Source organism: Bufo gargarizans, chromosome 2, assembly GCF_014858855.1.
Source record: "Bufo gargarizans isolate SCDJY-AF-19 chromosome 2, ASM1485885v1, whole genome shotgun sequence".
Lineage (NCBI taxonomy): Eukaryota > Metazoa > Chordata > Amphibia > Anura > Bufonidae > Bufo > Bufo gargarizans.
In genome coordinates, this window is record NC_058081.1 from 707,396,630 (window position 1) to 707,422,489 (window position 25,860).

General features: G+C 41.0%; 1 protein-coding gene across 2 annotated transcripts in view; it reads right to left on the minus strand.

The window, feature by feature from the left end:
* Positions 1–21,810, minus strand: part of LOC122929075 (cysteine-rich venom protein 1-like) — a 75,565-nt gene extending 53,755 nt beyond the window's left edge. The window contains exons 1-4 of one of the 2 annotated variants that reach the window (XM_044282522.1): positions 21,768–21,810; positions 20,949–21,012; positions 20,112–20,150; positions 18,414–18,865 (exon numbers count right to left, since the gene is read on the minus strand). In XM_044282522.1, the coding sequence (XP_044138457.1) occupies positions 18,516–18,865; positions 20,112–20,150; positions 20,949–20,985 (426 nt within the window). In that variant the 5' untranslated portion in view covers positions 20,986–21,012; positions 21,768–21,810 and the 3' untranslated portion in view covers positions 18,414–18,515. Of the gene's footprint in view, positions 1–18,413; positions 18,866–20,111; positions 20,151–20,948; positions 21,013–21,767 lie in introns of those variants that run through there. The other variant, XM_044282523.1, reaches the window with a different exon arrangement.
* Between the last annotated feature and the right edge of the window lie 4,050 nt (positions 21,811–25,860).

Here is a 25,860-nt window from a genome sequence, read left to right on the forward strand (position 1 = left end):
ATCAGGAAACATAAGTGGTTGTGCGTCAGTGCATTCTATGTCTTTCACCGCTGGGGAAGGGCTAGGTGGATGCCCTTGGGAAACCCTGCCAGCGGAGTCTTCAAACAGCATAAGAGACTGCTGCATAACTTGAGGCTGAGACAGTTTCCCTGGTATGCATGGGGGTGATGTGACAGACTGATGGGGTTGGTTTTCAGGCGCCATCTGTGCGCTTTCTGCAGAAGACTGGGTGGGAGATAATGTGAACGTGCTGGATCCACTGTCGGCCACCCAATTGACTAATGCCTGTACCTGCTCAGGCCTTACCATCCTTAGAACGGCATTGGGCCCCACCATATATCGCTGTAAATTCTGGCGGCTACTGGGACCTGAGGTAGTTGGTACACTAGGACGTGTGGATGTGGCAGAACGGCCACGTCCTCTCCCAGCACCAGAGGGTCCACTAACACCACCACGACCATGTCCACGTCCGCGTCCCTTACTAGATGTTTTTCTCATTGTTATGGTTCACCACAACAACAAATATATTATTTGGCCCAATGTATTGTATTCAAATTCAGCGGGATATAAATTTGAGGCCTAGTATTTAGGCGCTGGGTGACCGGTATGGATTTAGTGACAGAATTAGACTTGGAAATGCACAGAAGTGTGTGTGTGAAGTTATTCTGAATGACCCTATGTGCACCTTGAATATTATATACCCTTTTAGGGATAGATTTCAAATAGCTCTGATATAGCAGAAACCACTAAATTATGAAATTGCTAAATTGGGAATTGTATTTCAACCCAGAACAAGAAATGTGCTTGAACGGACACTAAATAACTCGCCCAGCTACAGCACTAAGGACAGATTTAGCGGGATATAAATTTGAGGCCTAGTATTTAGGCGCTGGGTGACAGGTATGGGTTTAGTGCCAGAATTAGACTTGGAAATACACAGTAGCGGGTGTGTGTGAAGTTATTCTGAATGACCCAATGTGCACCTTCAATATGATCTACCCTTTTAGGGATAGATTTCAAATAGCTCTGATATAGCAGAAACCACTAAATTATGAAATTGCTAAATTGGGAATTGTATTTCAACCCAGAACAAAAAATGTGCTTTGACGGACACTAAATATCTTGCCCAGCAACAACAGTACAGCGGTAACGAGAGATTTAGCAGGATATAAATTTGAGGCCTAGTATTTAGGCGCTGGGTGACAGGTATGGGTTTAGTGACAGAATTAGACTTGAAAATACACAGTAGCGGGTGTGTGTGAAGTTATTCTGAATGACCCAATGTGCACCTTGAATATTATATACCCTTTTAGGGATAGATTTCAAATAGCTCTGATATAGCAGAAACCACTAAATTATGAAATTGCTAAATTGGGAATTGTACTTCAACCCAGAACAAAAAATGTGCTTTGACGGACACTAAATATCTTTCCAAGCAACAACAGTACAGCGGTGGGTAACGAGAGATTTAGAGGGATTTAAATTTGAGGCCTAGTATTTAGGCGCTGGGTGACAGGTATGGGTTTAGTGACAGAATTAGACTTGGAAATACACAGTAGCGGGTGTGTGTGAAGTTATTCTGAATGACCCTATGTGCACCTTCAATATGATCTACCCTTTTAGGGATAGATTTCAAATAGCTCTGATATAGCAGAAACCACTAAATTATGAAATTGCTAAATTGGGAATTGTACAGACGTGGACAAAATTGTTGGTACCCTTTGGTCAATGAAAGAAAAAGTCACAATGGTCACAGAAATAACTTTAATCTGACAAAAGTAATAATAAATTAAAATTCTATAAATGTTAACCAATGAAAGTCAGACATTGTTTTTCAACCATGCTTCAACAGAATTATGTAAAAAAATAAACTCATGAAACAGGCATGGACAAAAATGATGGTACCCCTAACTTAATATTTTGTTGCGCAACCTTTTGAGGCAATCACTGCAATCAAACGCTTCCTGTAACTGTCAATGAGACATCTGCACCTCTCAGCAGGTATTTTGGCCCACTCCTCATGAGCAAACTGCTCCAGTTGTGTCCGGTTTGAAGGGTGCCTTTTCCAGACTGCATGTTTCAGCTCCTTCCAAAGATGCTCAATAGGATTGAGGTCAGGGCTCATAGAAGGCCACTTTAGAATAGTCCAATTTTTTCCTCTTAGCCATTCTTGGGTGTTTTTAGCGGTGTGTTTTGGGTCATTGTCCTGTTGCAAGACCCATGACCTGCGACTGAGACCAAGCTTTCTGACACTGGCTAGTACATTTCTCTCTAGAATTCCTTGATAGTCTTGAGATTTCATTGTACCCTGCACAGATTCAAGACACCCTGTGCCAGACGCAGCAAAGCAGCCCCAGAACATAACAGAGCCTCCTCCATGTTTCACAGTAGGGACAGTGTTCTTTTCTTGATATGCTTCATTTTTTCGTCTGTGAACATACAGCTGATGTGCCTTGGCAAAAACTTCGATTTTTGTCTCATCTGTCCACAGGACATTCTCCCAGAAGCTTTGTGGCTTGTCAACATGTAGTTTGGCATATTCCAGTCTTGCTTTTTTATGATTCGTTTTCAACAATGGTGTCCTCCTTGGTCGTCTCCCATGTAGTCCACTTTGGCTCAAACAACGACGGATGGTGCGATCTGACACTGATGTTCCTTGAGCATGAAGTTCACCTTGAATCTCTTTAGAAGTCTTTCTAGGCTCTTTTGTTACCATTCGGATTATCCGTCTCTTAGATTTGTCATCAATTTTCCTCCTGCGGCCACGTCCAGGGAGGTTGGCTACAGTCCCATGGATCTTAAACTTATGAATAATATGTGCAACTGTACTCACAGGAACATCTAGTTGCTTGGAGATGGTCTTATAGCCTTTACCTTTAACATGCTTGTCTATAATTTTCTTTCTGATCTCTTGAGACAGCTCTTTCCTTTGCTTCCTCTGGTCCATGTCGAGTGTGGTACACACCATATCACCAAACAACACAGTGATTACCTGGAGCCATATATATAGGCCCAATGGCTGATTACAAGGTTGTAGACACCTGTGATGCTAATTAGTGGACACACCTTGAATTAACATGTCCCTTTGGTCACATTATGTTCTGTGTTTTCTAGGGGTACCATCATTTTTGTCCATGCCTGTTTCATGAGTTTATTTTTTTACATAATTCTGTTGAAGCATGGTTGAAAAACAATGTCTGACTTTCATTGGTTAACATTTATAGAATTTTAATTTATTATTACTTTTGTCAGATTAAAGTTATTTCTGTGACCATTGTGACTTTTTCTTTCATTGACCAAAGGGTACCAACAATTTTGTCCACGTCTGTAACTTTCCCAGCTACAACAGGACAGCGGTAACGAGAGATTTAGCAGGATATAAATTTGAGGCCTAGTATTTAGGCGCTGGGTGACAGGTATGGGTTTAGTGACAGAATTAGACTTGAAAATACACAGTAGCGGGTGTGTGTGAAGTTATTCTGAATGACCCAATGTGCACCTTGAATATTATATACCCTTTTAGGGATAGATTTCAAATAGCTCTGATATAGCAGAAACCACTAAATTATGAAATTGCTAAATTGGGAATTGTACTTCAACCCAGAACAAAAAATGTGCTTTGACGGACACTAAATAACTTTCCCAGCTACAACAGGACAGCGGTAACGAGAGATTTAGCGGGATATAAATTTGAGGCCTAGTATTTAGGCGCTGGGTGACAGGTATGGGTTTAGTGACAGAATTAGACTTGGAAATACACAGTAGCGGGTGTGTGTGAAGTTATTCTGAATGACCCTATGTGCACCTTCAATATGATCTACCCTTTTAGGGATAGATTTCAAATAGCTCTGATATAGCAGAAACCACTAAATTATGAAATTGCTAAATTGGGAATTGTATTTCAACCCAGAAGAAAAAATGTGCTTTGACGGACACTAAATAACTTTCCCAGCTACAACAGGACAGCGGTAACGAGAGATTTAGCAGGATATAAATTTGAGGCCTAGTATTTAGGCGCTGGGTGACAGGTATGGGTTTAGTGACAGAATTAGACTTGAAAATACACAGTAGCGGGTGTGTGTGAAGTTATTCTGAATGACCCAATGTGCACCTTGAATATTATATACCCTTTTAGGGATAGATTTCAAATAGCTCTGATATAGCAGAAACCACTAAATTATGAAATTGCTAAATTGGGAATTGTACTTCAACCCAGAACAAAAAATGTGCTTTGACGGACACTAAATAACTTTCCCAGCTACAACAGGACAGCGGTAACGAGAGATTTAGCAGGATATAAATTTGAGGCCTAGTATTTAGGCGCTGGGTGACAGGTATGGGTTTAGTGACAGAATTAGACTTGGAAATACACAGTAGCGGGTGTGTGTGAAGTTATTCTGAATGACCCAATGTGCACCTTGAATATTATATACCCTTTTAGGGATAGATTTCAAATAGCTCTGATATAGCAGAAACCACTAAATTATGAAATTGCTAAATTGGGAATTGTACTTCAACCCAGAACAAAAAATGTGCTTTGACGGACACTAAATAACTTTCCCAGCTACAACAGGACAGCGGTAACGAGAGATTTAGCGGGATATAAATTTGAGGCCTAGTATTTAGGCGCTGGGTGACCGGTATGGATTTAGTGACAGAATTAGACTGGGATATGGCCAAAAAATAACCACACTATTGCTGGTTAAATGCACTTGGTGACGGGCGCAGCTTGCCCCTGATGTAGTATATGGCCAAAAAATGAACAGACTATTGCTGGTTAAATGCACTTGGTGTCACAGCTTGACCAACCACACTACTGAGGGTTAAATGCACTTGGTGACGGGCGCATCTTGCCCCTGATGTAGTATATGGCCAAAAAATAAACAGACTATTGCTGGTTAAATGCACTTGGTGTGACAGCTTCACCCTGATGTAGGCTTTAGCCAGAAAACAACCACACCATTGAGGGTTAAATGCACTTGGTGACAGGCGCAGCTTGCCCCTGATTTTGTATATGGCCAAAAAATGAACAGACTATTGCTGGTTAAATGCACTTGGTGTGACAGCTTCACCCTGATGTAGGCTTTAGCCAAAAAACAACCACACCATTGAGGGTTAAATGCACTTGGTGACAGGCGCAGCTTGCCCCTGATTTTGTATATGGCCAAAAAATGAACAGACTATTGCTGGTTAAATGCACTTGGTGTGACAGCTTCACCCTGATGTAGGCTTTAGCCAAAAAACAACCACACCATTGAGGGTTAAATGCACTTGGTGACAGGCGCAGCTTGCCCCTGATTTTGTATATGGCCAAAAAATGAACAGACTATTGCTGGTTAAATGCACTTGGTGTGACAGCTTCACCCTGATGTAGGCTTTAGCCAAAAAACAACCACACCATTGAGGGTTAAATGCACTTGGTGACAGGCGCAGCTTGCCCCTGATTTTGTATATGGCCAAAAAATGAACAGACTATTGCTGGTTAAATGCACTTGGTGTGACAGCTTCACCCTGATGTAGGCTTTAGCCAAAAAACAACCACACCATTGAGGGTTAAATGCACTTGGTCGCAGCTTGTGCTGGCGCACCACAAGACACAAAATGGCCGCCGATCACCCCAGAAAAATGTGACTGACAAACGGTCTGGGCAGCCTAAAAACAGTGAGCAATTGAGGATCAGCAGCTCAATGATCCACAGCTGCAGATCGATCAGTTAATCAAGTCCTTTGGAGGAGTTAATCTGCCTAATCTCGCCCTACTGTCGCAGCCGCAACCTCTCCCTACGCTAATCAGAGCAGAGTGACGGGCGGCGCTATGTGACTCCAGCTTAAATAGAGGCTGGGTCACATGGTGCTCTGGCCAATCACAGCCATGCCAATAGTAGGCATGGCTGTGATGGCCTCTTGGGGCAAGTAGTATGACGCTTGTTGATTGGCTGCTTTGCAGCCTTTCAAAAAGCGCCAAGAAAGCGTCACAAAAGCGCGAAGAAAGCGACGAACACCGAACCCGAACCCGGACTTTTACGAAAATGTCCGGGTTCGGGTCCGTGTCACGGACACCCCAAAATTCGGTACGAACCCGAACTATACAGTTCGAGTTCGCTCATCCCTACTTCTTAATCAATATTTGGTGGAAGCAGGCATATCACACCACTCAATATATATTTTGTGGAAGTAGGTATATAAAAAACCCTTAAGCAATATTTTGTGGAAGCAGGTATATCAAACCCCTTATTCAGTATTTTGTGGAAGCAGGTATATTGCACCCCTCAATCAGTATTTTATGGAAGCAGGTATATCAAACCCCTTAATCAGTATTTTGTGGAAGCAGTTATATAGAACTTATAAATCAATATTTGGTGGAAGCAGGTATATCGCACCACTCAATCAGTATTTTGTGGAAGTAAGTATATAAAAAACCCTTAATCAATATTTTGTGGAAGCAGGTATATCGCACTCATCAATCTGTAATTTGTGGAAGCAGGAATATAGAATCCCTTAATCAATATTTGGTGGAAGCAGGTATATCAATCCTCTTAATCAGTATTTTGTGGAAGCAAGTATGTCTATCCCCTCAATCAGAATTTTGTGGAAGCAGGTATATCGTACCCCTCAATCAGTATTTTGTAGAAGAAGATATATAGAATCCCTTATTCAATATTTGGTGGAAGCAGGTATATCACACCCCTCAATTAGTATTTTTGGAAGCAGGTATACAGAACCCTTTAATCAATAGTTGCTGGAAGCAGGTTTAGCACACCCCATAATCAGTATTTTGTGGAAGCAGGTATAGAAATCCCCTTAATCAGTATTTTGTGGAAGCAGGTGTATTGCAGGCCTCCATTAATATTTGGTGGAAGCAGGTATATCAATACCCTTAATCAGTATGTTGTGGAAGCAGCTATGTCAATCCCCTCAATCAGTATTTTGTGGAAACAGGTATATAGAACTTCTTAATCAATATTTGGTGGAAGCGGGTATATTGCACCACTCAATATGAATTTTGTGGAAGTAGGTATATAAAAACCCCTTAATCAATATTTTGTGGAAATAGGTATATCAAACCCTTTATTCAGTGTTTTGTGGAAGCAGGTATAATGCACTCCTCAATCAGTATTTTGTGGAAGCCGGTATTTAAATCCCTTTAATCAATAGTTGTTGGAAGCAGGTATATCACACCCCTTAATCTGTATTTTGTGGAAACAGGTATATCAAACTCCTTATAAAGTTTTTTGTGGAATCAGATATATCACACCCCTCAATCAGTATTTTGAGGAAGCAGATTTATAGAACCCCTTAATCTATATTTGGTGGAAGCAGGTATATTAATCCCCTAATAAGTATTTTGTGGAAGCAGGTATATCAAACTACTTAATCAGTATTTTGTGGACGCAGGAATATCGAACCCCTCAATCAGTAATTTGTGGATACAGGTATATAAAAACCCCTTAATGAATATTTTGTGGAAGCAGGCATATCGCACTCCTTAATCTGTATATTGGGGAAGCAGGTATATAGACCCCCTTAATCTATATTTGGTGGAAGCAGGTATATCAAACCTCTTAATTAGTATATTGTGGAAGCAGGTGTATCGCAAGGCTCAATCAATATTTTGTGGAAGCAGGTATATCAATACCCTTAATCATTAATTTGTAGAAGCAGGTATCTCAATCTCTTCAATCAGTATTTTGTGGAAGCAGGTATATCGCACCCCTCAATCAGTATTTTGTGGAAGTAGGTTTATAGAACCCCTTAATCAATATTTGGTGGAAGCAGGTATATCGCACCCCTCAATCTGTATTTTGTGTAAGCAGGTATATCAAACCCCGTAATCAGTATTTTGTGGAAGCAGGTATATAGAACCTCTTAATCAATATTTGGTGGAAGCAGGTATATCGCAACCCTCAATCTTTATTTTGCGTAGGCAGTTATATCAAACCCCTTAATCAGTATTTTGAGGAAGCAGGTATATAGAACCCCTTAATCAGTATTTTGTGGAAGCAGGAATATCGCACCCCTCAATCAGTATTTTGTGGAAGCAGGTATATAAAAAAAAGTTAAACCCTCAATCTTTATTTTGCATAGGTAGTAAAACCCCTTAATGAATATTTTGTGGAAGCAGGCATATCGCACTCCTTAATCTGTATTTTGGGGAAGTAGGTATATAGACCCCCTTAATCTATATTTGGTGGAAGCAGGTATATCAAACCTATTAATTAGTATATTGTGGAAGCAGGTGTATCGCAAGGCTCAATCAATATTTTGTGGAAGCAGGTATATCAATACCCTTAATCATTAATTTGTAGAAGCAGGTATCTCAATCTCTTCAATCAGTATTTTGTGGAAGCAGGTATATCGCACCCCTCAATCAGTATTTTGTGGAAGTAGGTTTATAGAACCCCTTAATCAATATTTGGTGGAAGCAGGTATATCGCACCCCTCAATCTGTATTTTGTGAAAGCAGGTATATCAAACCCCGTAATCAGTATTTTGTGGAAGCAGGTATATAGAACCTCTTAATCAATATTTGGTGGAAGCAGGTATATCGCAACCCTCAATCTTTATTTTGCGTAGGCAGTTATATCAAACCCCTTAATGAGTATTTTGTGGAAGCAGGTATATTGAACCCCTTAATCAGTAATTTGTGGAAGCAGGAATATCGCACCCCTCAATCAGTATTTTGTGGAAGCAGGTATATAAAAAAAAGTTAAACCCTCAATCTTTATTTTGCGTAGGTAGTAAAACCCCTTAATGAATATTTTGTGGAAGCAGGCATATCGCACTCCTTAATCTGTATTTTGGGGAAGTAGGTATATAGACCCCCTTAATCTATATTTGGTGGAAGCAGGTATATCAAACCTCTTAATTAGTATATTGTGGAAGCAGGTGTATCGCAAGGCTCAATCAATATTTTGTGGAAGCAGGTATATCAATACCCTTAATCATTAATTTGTAGAAGCAGGTATCTCAATCTCTTCAATCAGTATTTTGTGGAAGCAGGTATATCGCACCCCTCAATCAGTATTTTGTGGAGGTAGGTTTATAGAACCCCTTAATCAATATTTGGTGGAAGCAGGTATATCGCACCCCTCAATCTGTATTTTGTGAAAGCAGGTATATCAAACCCCGTAATCAGTATTTTGTGGAAGCAGGTATATAGAACCTCTTAATCAATATTTGGTGGAAGCAGGTATATCGCAACCCTCAATCTTTATTTTGCGTTGGCAGTTATATCAAACCCCTTAATGAGTATTTTGTGGAAGCAGGTATATAGAACCCCTTAATCAGTATTTTGTGGAAGCAGGAATATTGCACCCCTCAATCAGTATTTTGTGGAAGCAGGTATATAAAAAAAAGTTAAACCCTCAATCTTTATTTTGCGTAGGTAGTTATATCAAACCCCTCAATCTATATTTTGTGGAAACAGGTATATAGAACCCCTTAATCAATATTTGGTGGAATCAGGTATATTGCACCCCTCAATCAGTATTTTTTGGAAGCAGGTATATTGCAGGTCTCCTTCAATATTTGCTGGAAGCAGATATATTGCACCCCTCAATCAGTATTTTGTGGAAGAAGGTATATCAAACCCTTTAATCAGTATTTTGTGGAAACAGGTATGTCAATCCCCTCAATCAGTTTTTTGTGAAAGCAGCTATATCGCACCCCTCAATCAGTATTTTGTGGAAGTAGGTATATAGAACCCATTAATCCATATTTGGTGGAAGCAGGTATATCGCACCCTTTAATCTGCATTTTGTGGAAGCAGGTATATCAAACTCCTTATTCAGTATTTTTTGGAAGCCGGTATATAGAGCCCCTTTAGTCAATATTTGGTGGAAGCAAGTATACCGCTATATTTCGTGGAAGCAGGTATATCAAACACTTTATCTAGTATTTTGTGGAAGCAGTTATATCGCACCCCTCAATCAACATTTTGTGGAAGCAGGTATATCAAACCCTTTAATCAGTATTTTGTGGAAGCAGGTATATTAATCACCTCAATCAGTATTTTGTGGAAGTAGGTATATAGAACCTCTTAATATTTGGTGGAAGCAGGTATATCGCAACCCTCAATCTTTATTTTGCGTAGGCAGTTATATTAAACCCCTTAATCGGTATTTTGTGGAAACAGGTATATAGAACCCCTTAATCAGTATTTTGTGGAAGCAGGAGTATTGCACCCCTCAATCAGTATTTTGTGGAAGCAGGTATATCAAACACTTTATCTAGTATTTTGTGGAAGCAGTTATATCGCACCCCTCAATCAACATTTTGTGGAAGCAGGTATATCAAACCCTTTAATCAGTATTTTGTGGAAGCAGGTATATTAATCACCTCAATCAGTATTTTGTGGAAGTAGGTATATAGAACCTCTTAATATTTGGTGGAAGCAGGTATATCGCAACCCTCAATCTTTATTTTGCGTAGGCAGTTATATTAAACCCCTTAATCGGTATTTTGTGGAAACAGGTATATAGAACCCCTTAATCAGTATTTTGTGGAAGCAGGAGTATTGCACCCCTCAATCAGTATTTTGTGGAAGCAGGTATATAGAACCCCTTAATCAATATTTGGTGGAATCAGGTATATCGCACCCCTCAATCAGTATTTTTTGGAAGCAGGTATATAGAACCCCTTAATCAATATTTGGTGGAATCAGGTATATCGCACCCCTCAATCAGTATTTTTTAGAAGCAGGTATATTGCACGTCACCATCAATATTTGGTGGAATCAGATATCTCGCACCCCTCAATCAGTATTTTGTGGAAGCAGGTATATAGAACCTCTTAATCAATTTTTGGTGAAAGCAGGTATATTGCAACCCTCAATCTTTTTTTTGCGTAGACAGTTATATCAATCCCCTTAATTAGTATTATGTGGAAGCAGGTATATAGAACCCCTTAACCAATATTTGGTGGAAGCAGGTATATTGCACCCCTCAATCAGTATTTTGTGAAAGAAGGTATATCAAACTCCTTAATCAGTATTTTGTGGAAGCAGATATATCGCACCCCACAATCAGATTTTTTGGGGCAACAGGTATATCACACTAATTGGAAATAGTTGATCCAATAGCGTTTGTCCCTCTATATAGCTGCGTTATTGCAGCAGAACCACACACAACTTCTGCACAATACAAATGCGATATAATTTACTGTCATGGCCTCGTTGTTTTGTGTGTGACACATTTGCCATGACACTTTCGCCGCCCATGCTGGTTGACAGTGGCAACGTGTTTTTGTTAGCATGCGTGTGTGTTTTCCCTTTTTTGCTTTTTCCTTTCTCTCCTGGTGTGCTCGGGGTTAAGGTGTAAGCTTGGTGGAGCTGGGTGTGGTCTCTTGTCTCTTTTTGTATATTGTTGCTGTGAGACTGATATCAGTTGGATGCCTGCCTTTGTAGGATTAAGAGCTTGCTCCTATCTCTATTTTATCTGAGGGCCATCTAAGTTGTCATCAATGTCTCCTGCAATGTCATTCCTTTATCTTCCCTTTGTATTTCTACCTATGCCTTTCCTCACTTGTTGTCTATGAGTTTGGTGTGTTATTTTCAGGGTGATATTTATTTGTCATTTGGTGTTCCATGTCTGAGTGTGGTGTTTGTTATCAGCACTGTTGTGTCCTCTGGAAGGGGGTTTCATGGTTCCCGGAGGGGGAACCAAAAATCAAATCTGTGAGCTGTTGCTGGAGTCCTGGTTCCTGTGTGTCAGTACATACTGCATCTGGTTGGTGTTTGGATTGCAGTGATTCTGTATGGGTTCCAGTTTATCTTAGTGTGTCCTTCTTTGGTGCCTTCCAGCAGCTGCAGAAGGTAAGTCACCAAGTTTCCATTGTTCTTGGTTCAGTTTTTTCTTGCCACTGGATACTTAACTGCCGTTCCACTTCACTTCCTCTCCTTGCTGTTAGGCCTGCAGAGACTTCTGCTCTTCAGTGTATTTGAAGAGCAGGTCGTCTCTGGCCCTGACTTTACTCTTCCAGGGATCGCTAGGGTCAGTAGTGCCCAGGTTCCAGAATATGAGCCCCCCTGCCATTGAGGCCGGCTAATACAGTTAGGAGGTCAGGGAAAGGTTGAGGCACATGCTACAAGGTGTCCCATTCCCTTTTCCATGGTTTCTGGCCTGGTGGCATCCTATTTATCCCAGACATTGTACGGTGTGGGGGTTCCCCAATCCCCACCGTCACAGTATGACACCTAAGGCTCCTCGGTTTCCTATCCTTCAAAAAAGGGTTCAGAATGTGTCACCTTCCGCTTTCTGGCATGCATGCTTGTCATCCGGAGGTAGGATGAAAGGGGAGATCCTGTAAACAGTGCGGTTTTCTGTAATAGTGGTTGCAGTAGGTGTGAACCGTCACTTGAGCTTTTGTCTCCCCTCGTCCATGTCTCACTGGTTCAGTCGCTTGTGTTGTGATGCTGGCTGCATTCCTTTTTGTACTGGTTCTTGTGTTAGCTGGTTGGAAATGAATGCTGGCAGCGACCTGGTGTGAACTGTGTCTTAGTGTGGACACAGTGGACAGTGCGGTTTGTTGGCTGACTGCCTGGTTCCTGGTTAGTGGTTGTGGGGTGCTGGCAGCAGTCTTGGTGAGACTCTCTGGCACTGACACTGATTCTGCCACTCCCTAAACCTTCCTAAACCTATCCTGGAAGTTTCATGGATTTTGGCTACCCACAAGGCTAATGAGTGACATTAAGCTTGTTTATTGGGGAGCTCAATGTGACTTAACGTACAAAAAACAATTAAGATGTTAACCGATTTCCCCCAAAATTCACATAATATAAGACTCTTATCTATTCCCATACATGATTAAAAAAAATGTGCTTTTTGTAAAAACACAGCACCCTTAATTTTTTTTAATTTTTTAAATATGACATTGCGGACATGACTTCATATACCTTGTTTTCTGTCAACGTTACCTTCATATTGCAATAACTCAGTTTGGAAGAAGACAATTATTTATTTATTTATTAAACTATATAAAACAAAACATAATAGTGATCTTGGAGGAAAACTTCGGCCTCTCTCCATAACCTTTCTCTATGTACCTATAGATGAATCTGGAATGAAGAATACATGAGACATCCATTACAGAGGAGGTAGTGACGGTAATAAGTATGCACATTCTTATCTATGGCATAAAAAAAATTGTGGCCAAAACCAATATACTGGGCACTCTCGAAATATTGGGACCATACAATTTATTAATAACAAAAAATCATTTGTGGGTAACAATAGATAAAAAGCCAAATTACCAATTAAAAGGTTTGATAAAAAAAAATGTATAGCCTAAAAAGTTAAAATCAAAAGTCAAACTACAGAAACAGCTCAGAGGGACGCCGCTGATCAGTGAGTATAGAGCGACGCCGCTAAACAAATTACTAGTTATTTAACACATTGATATTGTGTCACTATCAGATTGGGAGGATATGTAAATACCGCAACTGAACTGAGAGCCTCTATAAGACACAAACAGAGGCGAAGTTTCATTACTAAAGACTACTGCTGTGCAATCTCATTAAATCTACAGTGGAGCTACAATACTGTACCATCCCACATTACATATTCACATTTATTACTAATCTGGACCTAGGTGGATTTTATTTCATGTTTAGGATATTGTATGCATTTTGACTTTTTAGGCTATACATTTTTTAATCAAACCTTTTATTTGGTAATTAGGCTTTTTATCTATTGTTACCCACAAGTGTTTTTTAGTTATTAATAGATTGTATGGTCCCAATATATCGAGAGTGCCGAGTATTTTTTATCCAATCCCATTATTTGTTCAGAGGAAGGTGATTCCTCTTTACTGTGAGCACCTCTACCTTGATTGTGTGTCATTCCTGTGCGCCACATATTTTCACATAGAAAACCAATATACCCCTACTTGATCGGTCCTGAACTCTCACATTGCACCCTACTAACAAAGTCAGATAGAAGTGACATTTCAGAACCGAACAGCTGGTCCGGGGCAGATCAGTTCTCCTGCACATATGATTTGCAATAGCGATCTGCCCTGGAACAGCTGACAAAGCGCTGGAATGCTTGACCGAGTGGCGGTCACACATTCCACCGCCAAAGAACTGGGCGGGATTACATTAAAATGTGTAACATAACCACGTCCAGTCACACATTCCAAACTTTGACAGAACAGCGGCCCTGTCTAATCATGTAATCAGTTAGATTGTAATAGGCAACATGACAGTTTAATTTTCCCCATTATAATGCATTTTTATAATTAAATGAAATAACATTACAAAGTGTGCAGTTTCACCCGTACCCCCCCCCCCCCCCCCCCCCGCTCCTTATTCAGAATATAAATAGAATATAAATAGTTTAATGTGAATACGTTTTGGTATGTTTTATCAAATGACCCAAAATCTTCAAAATATTTTGGCATAGAGAGAATCTAGTAGGATGGGAAGTTTGGGGGAAATTCTTAACATCTGTGTTTTTTTGTACGTTAAGCCCCATTAAAGGGGATATCCTGGCTCAACCTTTTTTTGGGGGGGATAAGAATCTAACCTGTGGAGTCACCGGTCACGTGACTTTCCCTGTCGGGCTTTCTTGTCTTCCGGTGAGTCTTCATCTTCTTTTCTTCCGGTCTTCTCTTCCTTTCTTGTGCAGGAGACAGAATGTCATGAATGACGTCACCGCCTCCTGCAAAAGAAAGCTCCGCCCGGCCCTCTTTACTTACAACGCAAGCGCACTATGCTGAATCATAGTGCGCATGTGTGGGACTGCCGGCCGCTCTCTGCAGTGTACAGGGTTCTATGTGAAGCCTGTACTGACTCCTGCACAGCGCAATGTAAGCGCTGTGCAGGAGTGACAGCATAGCGATCAGCCACAGAGGCTGATCAATATGCTGTGCATGTCCCAGGGGACACTTTGGATGGCGCAAAGGGGCACTGGATGGCACAAGGGGGCACTGGATGGCAAACAGGGGGCACTGGATGGCACAAGAGGGGAAATGGATTGCACAAGGGGCAATGGATGGCATAATGGGGGCACTGGATGGCAAACAGGGGGCACTGGATGGCAAACAGGGGGGAACTGGATGGCACAAGAGGAGCAATGGATGGCAGAATGGTGGCACTTTGGATGGCAAACGGCCACTGGATGGCAAGCAGGGGGCACTGGATGGCACAAGGGAGCACTGGATGGCACAAGGGCACTGGATGGCAAACAGGGGGCACTACATAGCACAATGGGGGCAATGGATGGGGGCTATGGCTCAATGAGGGCACTGGATGGCACAAGGAGCAATGGATGGCACAATGAAGGCACTGGATAGCAAACAGGAGCACTGGATAGCAAACAGGAGCACTGGATGGTGAACAAGGGGGCACTGGATGGCACAAGGGGGGCAATGATTGCCACTGTTATGGTGGTACTGTGTATGTCACTGTTATGGACGCACTGTGGATGTTACTGTTATGGGGCGCTGTGGATGTCACTGTTATGGGGCGCTTTGGATGTCACTGTTATGGGGCGCTGTGAATGTCACTGTTATGGGGCGCTGTGGATGTCACTGTTATGGGGGCACTGTGGATGTCACTGTTATGGGGCGCTGTGGATGACACTGTTATGGGGGCACTGTGGATGTCACTGTTATGGGGGCACTGTGGATGTCACTGTTATGGGGGCACTGTGGATGTCACTGTTATGGGGTCATTGTGGATGTCACTGTTATGGACGCACCGTGGATGTCACTGTTATGGGGGCACCGTGGATGTGACTGTTATGGGGGCGCTGTACATGTCATTGTTATGGGGGCGATGTAGATGTCATTCTTATAGGGGTACTGTGGATGGCTCGGTTATGGGGGCACCTTGGACGTCACTGTTATATGAGCCCAGTGGATGTCACTTTTATGTGCGCTGAGTATAAGTGATAGGGCTCGTGCACAGAACCGTGTCTGTTTTGTGGTCTGCAAGTTGCGGATCCACTAAATAAGGTTACTGTCCGTGTGCGATTCCCTTTTTTTTTTGCAGTCCCATTGAGTCCTCATCTGCATTCTGAGGACCAGTATAGGACATGTTCTATCTTTTGCAGAACTGTCATACGGATGTGGAAAGCACATGGATGTCATCAGTGTGTTTTTTACATCCGTATGTCAGTTCCAGTAAAGACAGAACATGTCCTCAAAATGAGGACCTCAAATCCATAGAACTCAATGCAACTGCAAAAAATTTGGATTGCAAAATGGATGCGGTTGTGTCTATAATGTTTTAGATAGACAGCTCAGCAGGTTTTATGATACAAAATGGTATTAGATACACAGCTCAGCAGGCTGCATCATAGAAGATGGGATTAGATCCACACTTCAGCAGGCTGTATCATAGAAGATGGGATTAGATACACACTTCAGCAGGCTGTATCGCACACAACAGGCTCTGTATCAGGCACACATACTTGTTAGGATTAGATACAGATGTGTTTGGACGTGCTTGCCGATTCCAGCTGTTTATCACACTCTGGAGATGGTCAAGGAAGAGCCCGTGGACGGTCAAAATTCCAAAATGTCATGAAAAATTTGAAAATGTATCATTTATCTAAATTTGAAACACTATGCTTGTAAGAAAAATGGACATGCCAAATAAATTATATATTGATTCGCATATTCAATATTTCTAATTTATGTTGGCATCATAAAGTTGACATGTTTTTACTTTTTGAAGAAGTTAGAGGGCTTTAAAGTTGAGCAGCAACTTTTTCATGAAAATTTCAAAAATCAGATTTTTTCAGGGACCAGTTCAGTTTTGAAGTGAATTTGAGGGTCTTTATGTTAGAAATCCCCCATAAATGACCCCATTAAGAAAACTGCACCCCTCAAAGTATTCAAAATGACATTCAGAAAGTTTGTTAACCCTTTAAGTGCTTCACAGGAATAGCTGCAAAGTGGAGGAGAACATTCAAAATCTCAATTTTTTTACACTAGCATGTTCTTGTACCCATTTTGTTTCAAAGCGCCACGCGATGGTGATCGGAAATACACAGGGCATACCTGTACGCCCTGTGTACTTAAGGACTCAGACATCAGGGCGTACCTGTGTCTGCAACAGGTTAAACTCCCCAAAAGACAAGCTTAATGTCACTTATTTGCCTTGTGGGTAGCCAAAATCCATCAAACCTCCAGGATAGGTTTGGGAAGCTGAGATCTGAGGTTGTGCAAAGTTTTGAGACAATTGATTGAGGTTCAGGCACATTATGGTACATTAAGCCATTTTCACATTAACTGTTTTAGGGTGTCAATAGACAATTAGAGAAGCTGCTCCAGCAACCTACTGGAGCCCAGCCTTTCAGTTACCAACTGAAAACCAAGTAAACTAGTAAAAAAAACAATCAGACTGGCTCACAGTATTTTTGCATTTGTTAAAATTGATTTACCTGCTAAAATATTACAATGTTATACATATCCTAATTGCATGTCAACATATCAGTATAAATATATAGGTGCTTGTAATGCAGAGCTCACGCATAGACCTAAATGACAGGAGAACTCCAAATGTGACCTCTTAATTTGCTATATGGTGTCTGTCTGCAACGTGTTACAATTAGATCTCTCAAATGTTCGGATAGTTGTATGTTATTTTGCCAGTGATCTGAACATAAGTTGTTCAAGAAATGTTCCGTTTGTGGTCGCTGGTAAGTGGTCTTAGCATCCAAACATTGCTTAATACTACGGTTAGACCGCCTTCAACTGGTGTTAGTTTCCTACCTCCTGCCACAAGCGTAGAACAAGCGGAGCGACTACCTCGTGGCAGGAGGTAGGAAACTAACCCATGCTCTACTGTATGCAGCTTGCTTCTGTACACACTCTGCATCGGAGCCTCAGGGAAGTATGGCCGCTCCTCGGACTCTGGAACCGTTCTCATCAATTGTATCCCTAAGATTCTAAGGATTTCAAATTCTGCTTGAAGCCTTTAGCAACTGCAGCAGACATGTTTGAATCTAACTATAGATTTACTGAAATCCAGGTCATGGTGGTAGGATGGGGACCGCCACTCACTATAATCTGGTCCTGACAATGAGCAGCTTCCCCAATCCAATGACCTATCCATTGAATTATGACTGTAATCATCTTGGCACCTTTACAATGTCTTAAAAGCCAATGTTACTGGCTCTTCTGGAGGATTTTAAGTTTACATGCAATAACACACAGGACAAATGTATGTATCGCCAGCTTTCTTTAGCCCCTAGCTACTGTGTGTCTTTCAGCAGTCTTGTAAAACAAAAACTGCTGACAGACTCCCTTTAAGTCACAAAGACTTTATTGCGAATGAGACACATCACAATCAGATCAGTAGATCAATTCCACGACAATATAGACTGATTGTGATCTGATTGGTCAGAGATTGGTCAGTGTCAAAGATCCCAGATCGCTTTTTAATGAATCAATGAAAATAGATAAAAACAATGTCAGCAATCATTTTATTTTCATCAGATACATCTCTATATAATAGGACGAGGTCACTTTACATTTTGATGATTGCTAATAAGACACACATGGGATGGTTTACTTGTTGGAGCCAACTTTGGGGAGATCCTGTGGAAGGACACATCTCTTGGTGCCAGGTATGAGCGCGTAGTCGGGGTTACATGCACAGCCTTCCACACAGGCTTTTCTAAGGCAATTTGGGGGAGATGGAACACCGGGGCAGTTATTGGCACAATTGGAATATGTTGTGTTTCCGCTGCAGTCTCCGCACTTATCCTTTTCCACACATTCACCCCAGACAGTTTGTACGGTGCCGTTTGGGCAGAAACAACCTGGAACACACATATAATTGCATGCAGGATTCGGCTTTTTGCAGGTTGGTGGACAGTTTGTCCCACAATCAGTATATACTTTGCCATCTGTACAGTCTGCAAAAGAAGAATAAAGAACAATTAAAAAGAATATCTGGGATTAGGAAAACATGGCTGCTTTCTTCCAAAAGTGTAGTGCCACGCCTTTCCAGAGGATGTTTGTAGTATCAGCTCTATTCCATGGACAGGAGGGGGCGCTGTTTCTTAAAGCAGCCTTTGTTTTATAGTATCAGTCGGACCCTTGGCTGTTGATGTTCAGCTTAGGGACCCCGTTAGTGGCTCTTTTTCTTTCATTTACACACTCTCCCGACCCTGCTGTAAATTAGGTGGGATTGGAAAACCCCTTTAAGTAATCAAAAAAACTAAACAATAAACTAATAAAATAATGTAGGTGATAACGGCAAACAATGCACAATATGCACATATGCCGAATTGCTATGGAAGTGTCCAAAGAGCAAGGATCGTCCCATTGCATTCCTTTATCTGGCAAACAAGGGCCAGTCCAGATATATAAACCAAGGAATCCAGGAATAGTGTGAGGCCTGGGCTGATAGCATTGCTCCGAGACACCAGAGGTGTGAGACCACTAGGTACGGATAGTGGATCGAGTCACATCCTTCAGCAGAAAGTCCTTTTTTTAATCAAAGATCTTTATGAAGGAGGATGTTTCTTATACAATGGTTCATAAAAGGTAAGACCAAACCAACTATCCATACCTAGTGATGTAATTCACCTGCGTGTGCTAGGGAAGCAGTAAAGACCGCCCATTAGTGCTGGTGACGTCACAGGACTCAATGCTAGGTGGAAGTCTCTGTCTAGGATACCCATAGTGAGACCCAATACCTCACCGGAGGAAAAGAAAAAGCCCTTGCCCTGCGCTATGCACCGCAGGACAAGGGGAAACATTGGAGCGTGAAATGTTCAGATGCTTTAGTCATTCATGCTGAAGGTAGAAGGGGTTATGTCCGGGCTCAGCTGTGAACTTAGACAACCCTTTAAACTAGACTTTAGAAGATTCATTCTTGTTCTTTGGACACTTTCATCAACTCAGTATAGTATAATATAGTTTAGTATTATACACTGGTTACCTTTATCGAGTTAATGGTTTATTGGTATATTACAATGTCACCAATCCTAGAAAGTCTCATTGGGAATGACGGTTTCAATTTGAAGAAACAACAATTCTGAGCCCATTTTAAGGCCGGAGCAGCAGCTGTCACTTTGACTAATGGACTGTTACCCGGGGACTATAGATTCGATATAGAGAAAGTAAAATCTAATACTTATAGTAACAAATCCTTACCAGGTATTGATTGTGCTGTTACCAGAGCAAGGAGCACACCTGCAAGATGAAAATAAAAATATTAAGTTTGTGTAAACAAAAATTTACAGAACATATAGAACGTGAGGAGTTTCTAAGAAACCGGTACCTAGTGCTGTCAGCAGTCCAACAAGATGAAAGGTATGAGAGGGAATACTGAGGTAGGAGATACAATGGGGTCTGGTCAGCACAGGGGTCCTCGTTAAAAGTTAGCAAATTACCCATAATGCTATGTCCCTGCCTCACCTTCAATAATAATTTGGAAGTATCTGTCTTCTAATGAGCAGACAGAAGAGATGAGACTACTGAATACTTTCATTGCCCAGCAAGGACCAGACATTGACTGTACCACTACCTATAAGGATGCAAACATTTAACTCGAAATTTTGAGCGACTATGGTCTGTTACGGGAAGGTTTATGTTTCTCTTATAGCAGATGACAATGACCTAAGGGATGTCACTATATGTCCCTACAATGTATTGAGTTTCACCAATCGGACATGATTTTGTGGGTTCCACCTTTTGAGGACAATCTACTTCAGAAACTTAGAGAGGTAAGGGTTTAGTTGTATGTAGCTGATTGGTATCATATAGTTCAGCAGATAAATTGTACTTGAGATTGTGCTGAGACTTCCTGCTCTGAAAGGGAGAGAAAGAGCTGCTAGAGTCTGAAATCTAAACTGTTCATTGATTATCTACAGAGACCCGAGTGACAATGAAATGCTAATAAGATAAAAAGTAAAAATGGATGCTTTTACTTGGGGATGTAATTTCCAGTAAGAACCAATAGTATACAAACATATCATATGTGCAACTCACCTAGGGATATCAGCAGCAATGTGGTTGTCCGTGTCATGTTTAACTGGGAGGTCTAACTTTTTTCCTGTAAATAATGAATTGAATTGATTAGAGTGATCAAACATTATCAGAGGTCTGCAAATATACTTATAGGATTTACACTTTGTCTGTTCTTGAACCAAGTTGCTTCCCCACTCCCAACACACACACCATGATGGCACATTTGAGTAAATCAGTTGGATATTTTATAAGTATGACAATTTCATTTCAGATTGAAGTCACATCCACAATCTATTGATCGATATGGGTACAGCTTCTCTAATCTCTGGTGATCTGTAGGGGAAGCACAATGTGGCCGCTCAGTTTCCCTGCAGTGGCCACTTCAGGAGAAATGTGGTATTACATGTCAGCAATACAAGTGAATATGCATCCATGTAACACATGGAGATGCTGAGTCCCCCATAATGAAGAAGTCTCCATGTTATCCATATTTCCAAATTGATGGGACAAAACTTTTAATGAAACAAGAAAAGAAAAGTCAGCTATCAGCTCTGGTTGGCTTTCCAGTGGGTGATAAGAATTTAGGAAGAACTTTGCCTCCTCAGTTGAAAGGCAATAGAAGAAAATAATGGATAAGAATCAGCAATGGGAGCCTGATCCTGCTTTCTACTCTAAGAGTTGGTAGAACCAATCTCTGGATCCTTTGTATTGAAGTGCATGTAGAGGTATGAACCAGCCCCAAAGTGAGGCCCCTCTGTGATGTTAGTACATACCTATCATATTGGTGAAAATAATATATTATCTTTTCTTCCAGATAAGAGTAGAAGCTTTGGTACATACCTGGATGATGCACTGTGTATTGTCTTCTGGTGATGCAGGGATACTACTGGTGTGCTATTATATATACATTGAGGGTATGGGTGTGTTTAGGGTGTGTGATCTGTGACCTAGTTTTGTGTATAATGTGTCATTGATGTCATTAAGTAATATTCAATTATTGTACCAGGAATACATGACCTCAGCGGACACTCTCATCTAACATGATCTGAAGAGCTGGTGCAACTTTATGTAAATCACTAGTGTTGAGTGAAGTGAAGCATCCAATGCAGAATTCAGTCCAAAGTTTAGGAAAACTTTGATTTCAAATTAATCCATATTTCCTTTGTCGTAATGAATCATTATTTCCTAAATGGCGGTTGCACGTGTTAGAAAGTGAAAGTAAGTGTAGAGGAGAGAAGCCTCATAACACAAGATCACAAATAATGCCGTGCGGCCAGCCAGTCCTCAGGTTGCCATCCCCTTGTTATGTCACAGCTAGGCAGAGCCCTATCGCTGCAACCTTGACCGCAGGGGAAATGTGTTAGTGGTGGCCTGATGGGTGTAGTAGTTGGTACTCACGTTTCTGCAGCTCCCTGGGCCGGCGTGCAGTGATGAGAAGGAATTACTTCGGGGCACATTCTGGTGTTAAGGAATCTCCTCTCAGTTTTTGGTTGAGGTGCCCTTGATGGTATAGGGTTTAAGGTGCAGGGAATGCAGGGTCCCTGATGTTGTGATGCCATCACCTTTGGGTGCAAATAAGGTGGTAAAAGAAAGAGGAGTCCATTTGAATAAATAACTATAAAATGTACTGAGAATCACTTGCATTGTAGTAGATGGACAGATCATTGCAATGCAAAGCGGTAGTTCTAATCCATTCAAAGGTCATCACAAGTTAGTGGTATGCGTAATCCTAATAACAGGCTCTGGGTGAGGTATTGACTCTGGTCACACTCAGGCTACTGTAACTCCAGCAGCAGAATAGTGAGTGCAGCTCTGTAGTATAATACAGGATGTAAATCAGCATCAGTACAGGATAAGTAATGTATGTACACAGAGACTTCTCCAGCAGAATAGTGAGTGCGGATTAGGTCTATAGAGCATTTGGACACCTTGGTGGTAGGGACCGCTGCATTTTATTCCTAGTCAACTGAATGGTAAGGTACTACACGTGGCATGCACGATGTTTAGTCTCGAAGCAGCGCAAAATCCTCCCCGTGGATGAGGAAGTTAGAAGTATTTTCAGAGCCCCTTTGAAGGTGCGCTCTCTAGAGTATGAGAGGTTGGGGTGGGTAGAGCCTCTCTCCTCTGGAAGGTCTTTGGGGTACCCTAGCCTGTTGTCTCCCTTCCCGGTGGTGGGCTGATGCTAACTCTCTAGATTTTTGTTTTATTTTGGTGGCTGTACAAGGACATAGGGCTTGCAGTTGCCGAGCTTGGGATTTTGTGGTTGTGTGTGGCTGAAAAGCCTAACAATGGGTTGTATGGTTGGTCTGCCATGTGTTTTAGTTTATATGTATATATTGGTATGTAGTGTATATACAGGTGAAACCCGAAAAATTTGAATATCGTGCAAAAGTCAATTTATTTCAGCAATGCAAATTAAAAGGAATTGCATTAATGCAGCTTAAAATTAGAATTTTGTGAAAAGGTTCAATATTCTAGGCACAAAGTGTCAAACTCCAGTCGGCTAATTAATCCGTACCCCCTGAGCAAAGGGTACCTTAAAATTGTGACTTAGAGGTTTTCATAAGGTATAAGCCATAATCATCCAAATTATAACAAATAAAGGCTTGAAATATATGGCTTTGCATGAATTGAATCTATTTCATATATTAGTTTCATCTTTTAAGTTGCATTACTGAAATAAATAAATGTTACATGATATTATAATTTTTTGAGTTTCACCTGTATATTGTATATTTGTATAGTGACGTATATATTTTATCATTTTTGTTTTGTTTGGTGTAGTGTTAGGTTGGGTGGTGGGTAAAATCCTGGGCTGGTTCATGGACCTTTTTTAAATAAAAATTAATTATATATGTGTTGATTTGTATTGTGGTAAGATTTCTGAATTTTGTTATATTTTCTTGTGTGTGGGTAAAATGCAACCGGATCAGGAATGTTATCACATTGGACCGGTGTTGTCTGTACCGCGCTGAGTTGCATTATGTTCTGTATATTTGGTTTTGGTTGTGTTATATTATAGTGGTATTTATGTAACTATTTATTTATTTGTTATGTTTTTACAAATGTAATAAAAGAAATACAGGATGTAACTCAAGATCAATGCAGGATAAGGAATTTAATGTATGTGTATGTACACAGTGGCTCCACCAGCAGAATAGTGAGTGCAGCTCTGGAGTATAATACAGGATGTAACTCAGGATCAGTACAGGATAAGTAATTCATGTACATAAGTTCTTCACTGGAGCAGCGACCTAAAGGGTCGGGCTGTTGATGGCCTGAACCACCAGCACTAGTGAGGACTATTAGGCAATATGATAGACATCCTTTGGTGAAAGTTATTATAGAGATATTCTCAATTTCATCTTTCACCAATGGCATTATTTGCCTGCCTGCAGTTTTTTCTTCTATTTATATCAATCTTATTTAGGAGCATTTATAGGCACTTACACTTATTACTGTATACACACAGCAAATATATATATATATATATATATATATATATTTATATATATATATATATATATATATATATATATAGATACAAAGAATTCTGTGGCACATCCAATTTGAAAAAAGTAGAAAAAGACTTTATTCACCAGGCATGCGACGTTTCAATCCTCTCAATGGGATTTTCCTCAAGCAGTGACGTCAATAAAGTCTTTTTCTACTTTTTACAAATTGGATGTACTGCGGAATTCTTTGTATCTATACTTTGGAGGTGGATCGCCCCCACAGCCGCTGGCACTCCGACCGTACCTGTTGACAGTGGTGCTGCCCACGCCATCTTTATTTTTATATATATATATATATATATATATATATATATAAAAAAAACTGTTTTCTAATTAGACCAAGAAATATAAAAGTCAACATTCATAAGATATGCAAAGTACTTGTACAAAAGCAATTTCATAATATATTAACATATTGTAATTACATGTTACCTTACAAGATTCGATTCTAGGAAGTTCCTGCTAGTAATATTGAATACCTAGCTAATAACTCGTGATGACATGGGGAAAATATGGATTACTGTTTTTCACTGAGGCAGTGCAAAGGGTGGCTAAGCACTGCAATCTCTTGGCATACTGGCCTTTTACCATTGGGGAAGGAATTTAGTGCTGCTCACCTCTACTTCTAGCTAACTATATGCAGGAATTGCAGCATCTTCCAGCTCTATCTCCCAGTGCTTTGTCAGATGCCTCCAACTTCTGCTCCATCTCCTTTGCCTGACCATGATGTAATCTTCACTCTTATTTATTCCCTCCCTTTGCTCCCCCCTCCCGGGGAATATTCAGCTAGCATGACAACGCCAGCTACATTGCTTAACCACGAGTGGTTTAATTTAGTTTGCCCTTTCCATCACGCTCAGCAATAACCTTGCCACCGTACTATTAAGGACAACTACCACTTGCACTAAACCCCCGTCCCCTGATGATTCGAGGGGTTCATTATAATTACTTTACAGTATGTTCTACCGAAGAAACGCGTAGGGACAGGTGAACATACCCAACTCTTGGTACCCACGTTTCTCATTTTTTCACTTTACTAGGTGTCCTCCTCATCACCCCGGCAGGGTCTTACAGGGACCTTAGACCAGGGCGAGGTTCCGGACGGGACCACCCCTTGCGGGGCACGGATCCCGTGTTAGGGCATCAGGGTCATATTAGGCCAAGTAGGGTGCAACAGGGACAGACCTACTCCCTGCGGTACTCCACAAACACATGACCCTGTTCAAGACAACCTAGTTCCGAAGGACACCGCTTAAGGCGCTGAGAAAGGACCATCATTTCCGGTGACCTCTTGAGCTTGTTGAATAAACGCACCTATCAACTTGGTTCCGGTAAGATCCACCCTTGTCTTCTTACCAATATTAGGCATTGTCCTGGTGTCCTTATCTTGGAACTCAGGACATTTTTGTTTATTCTCA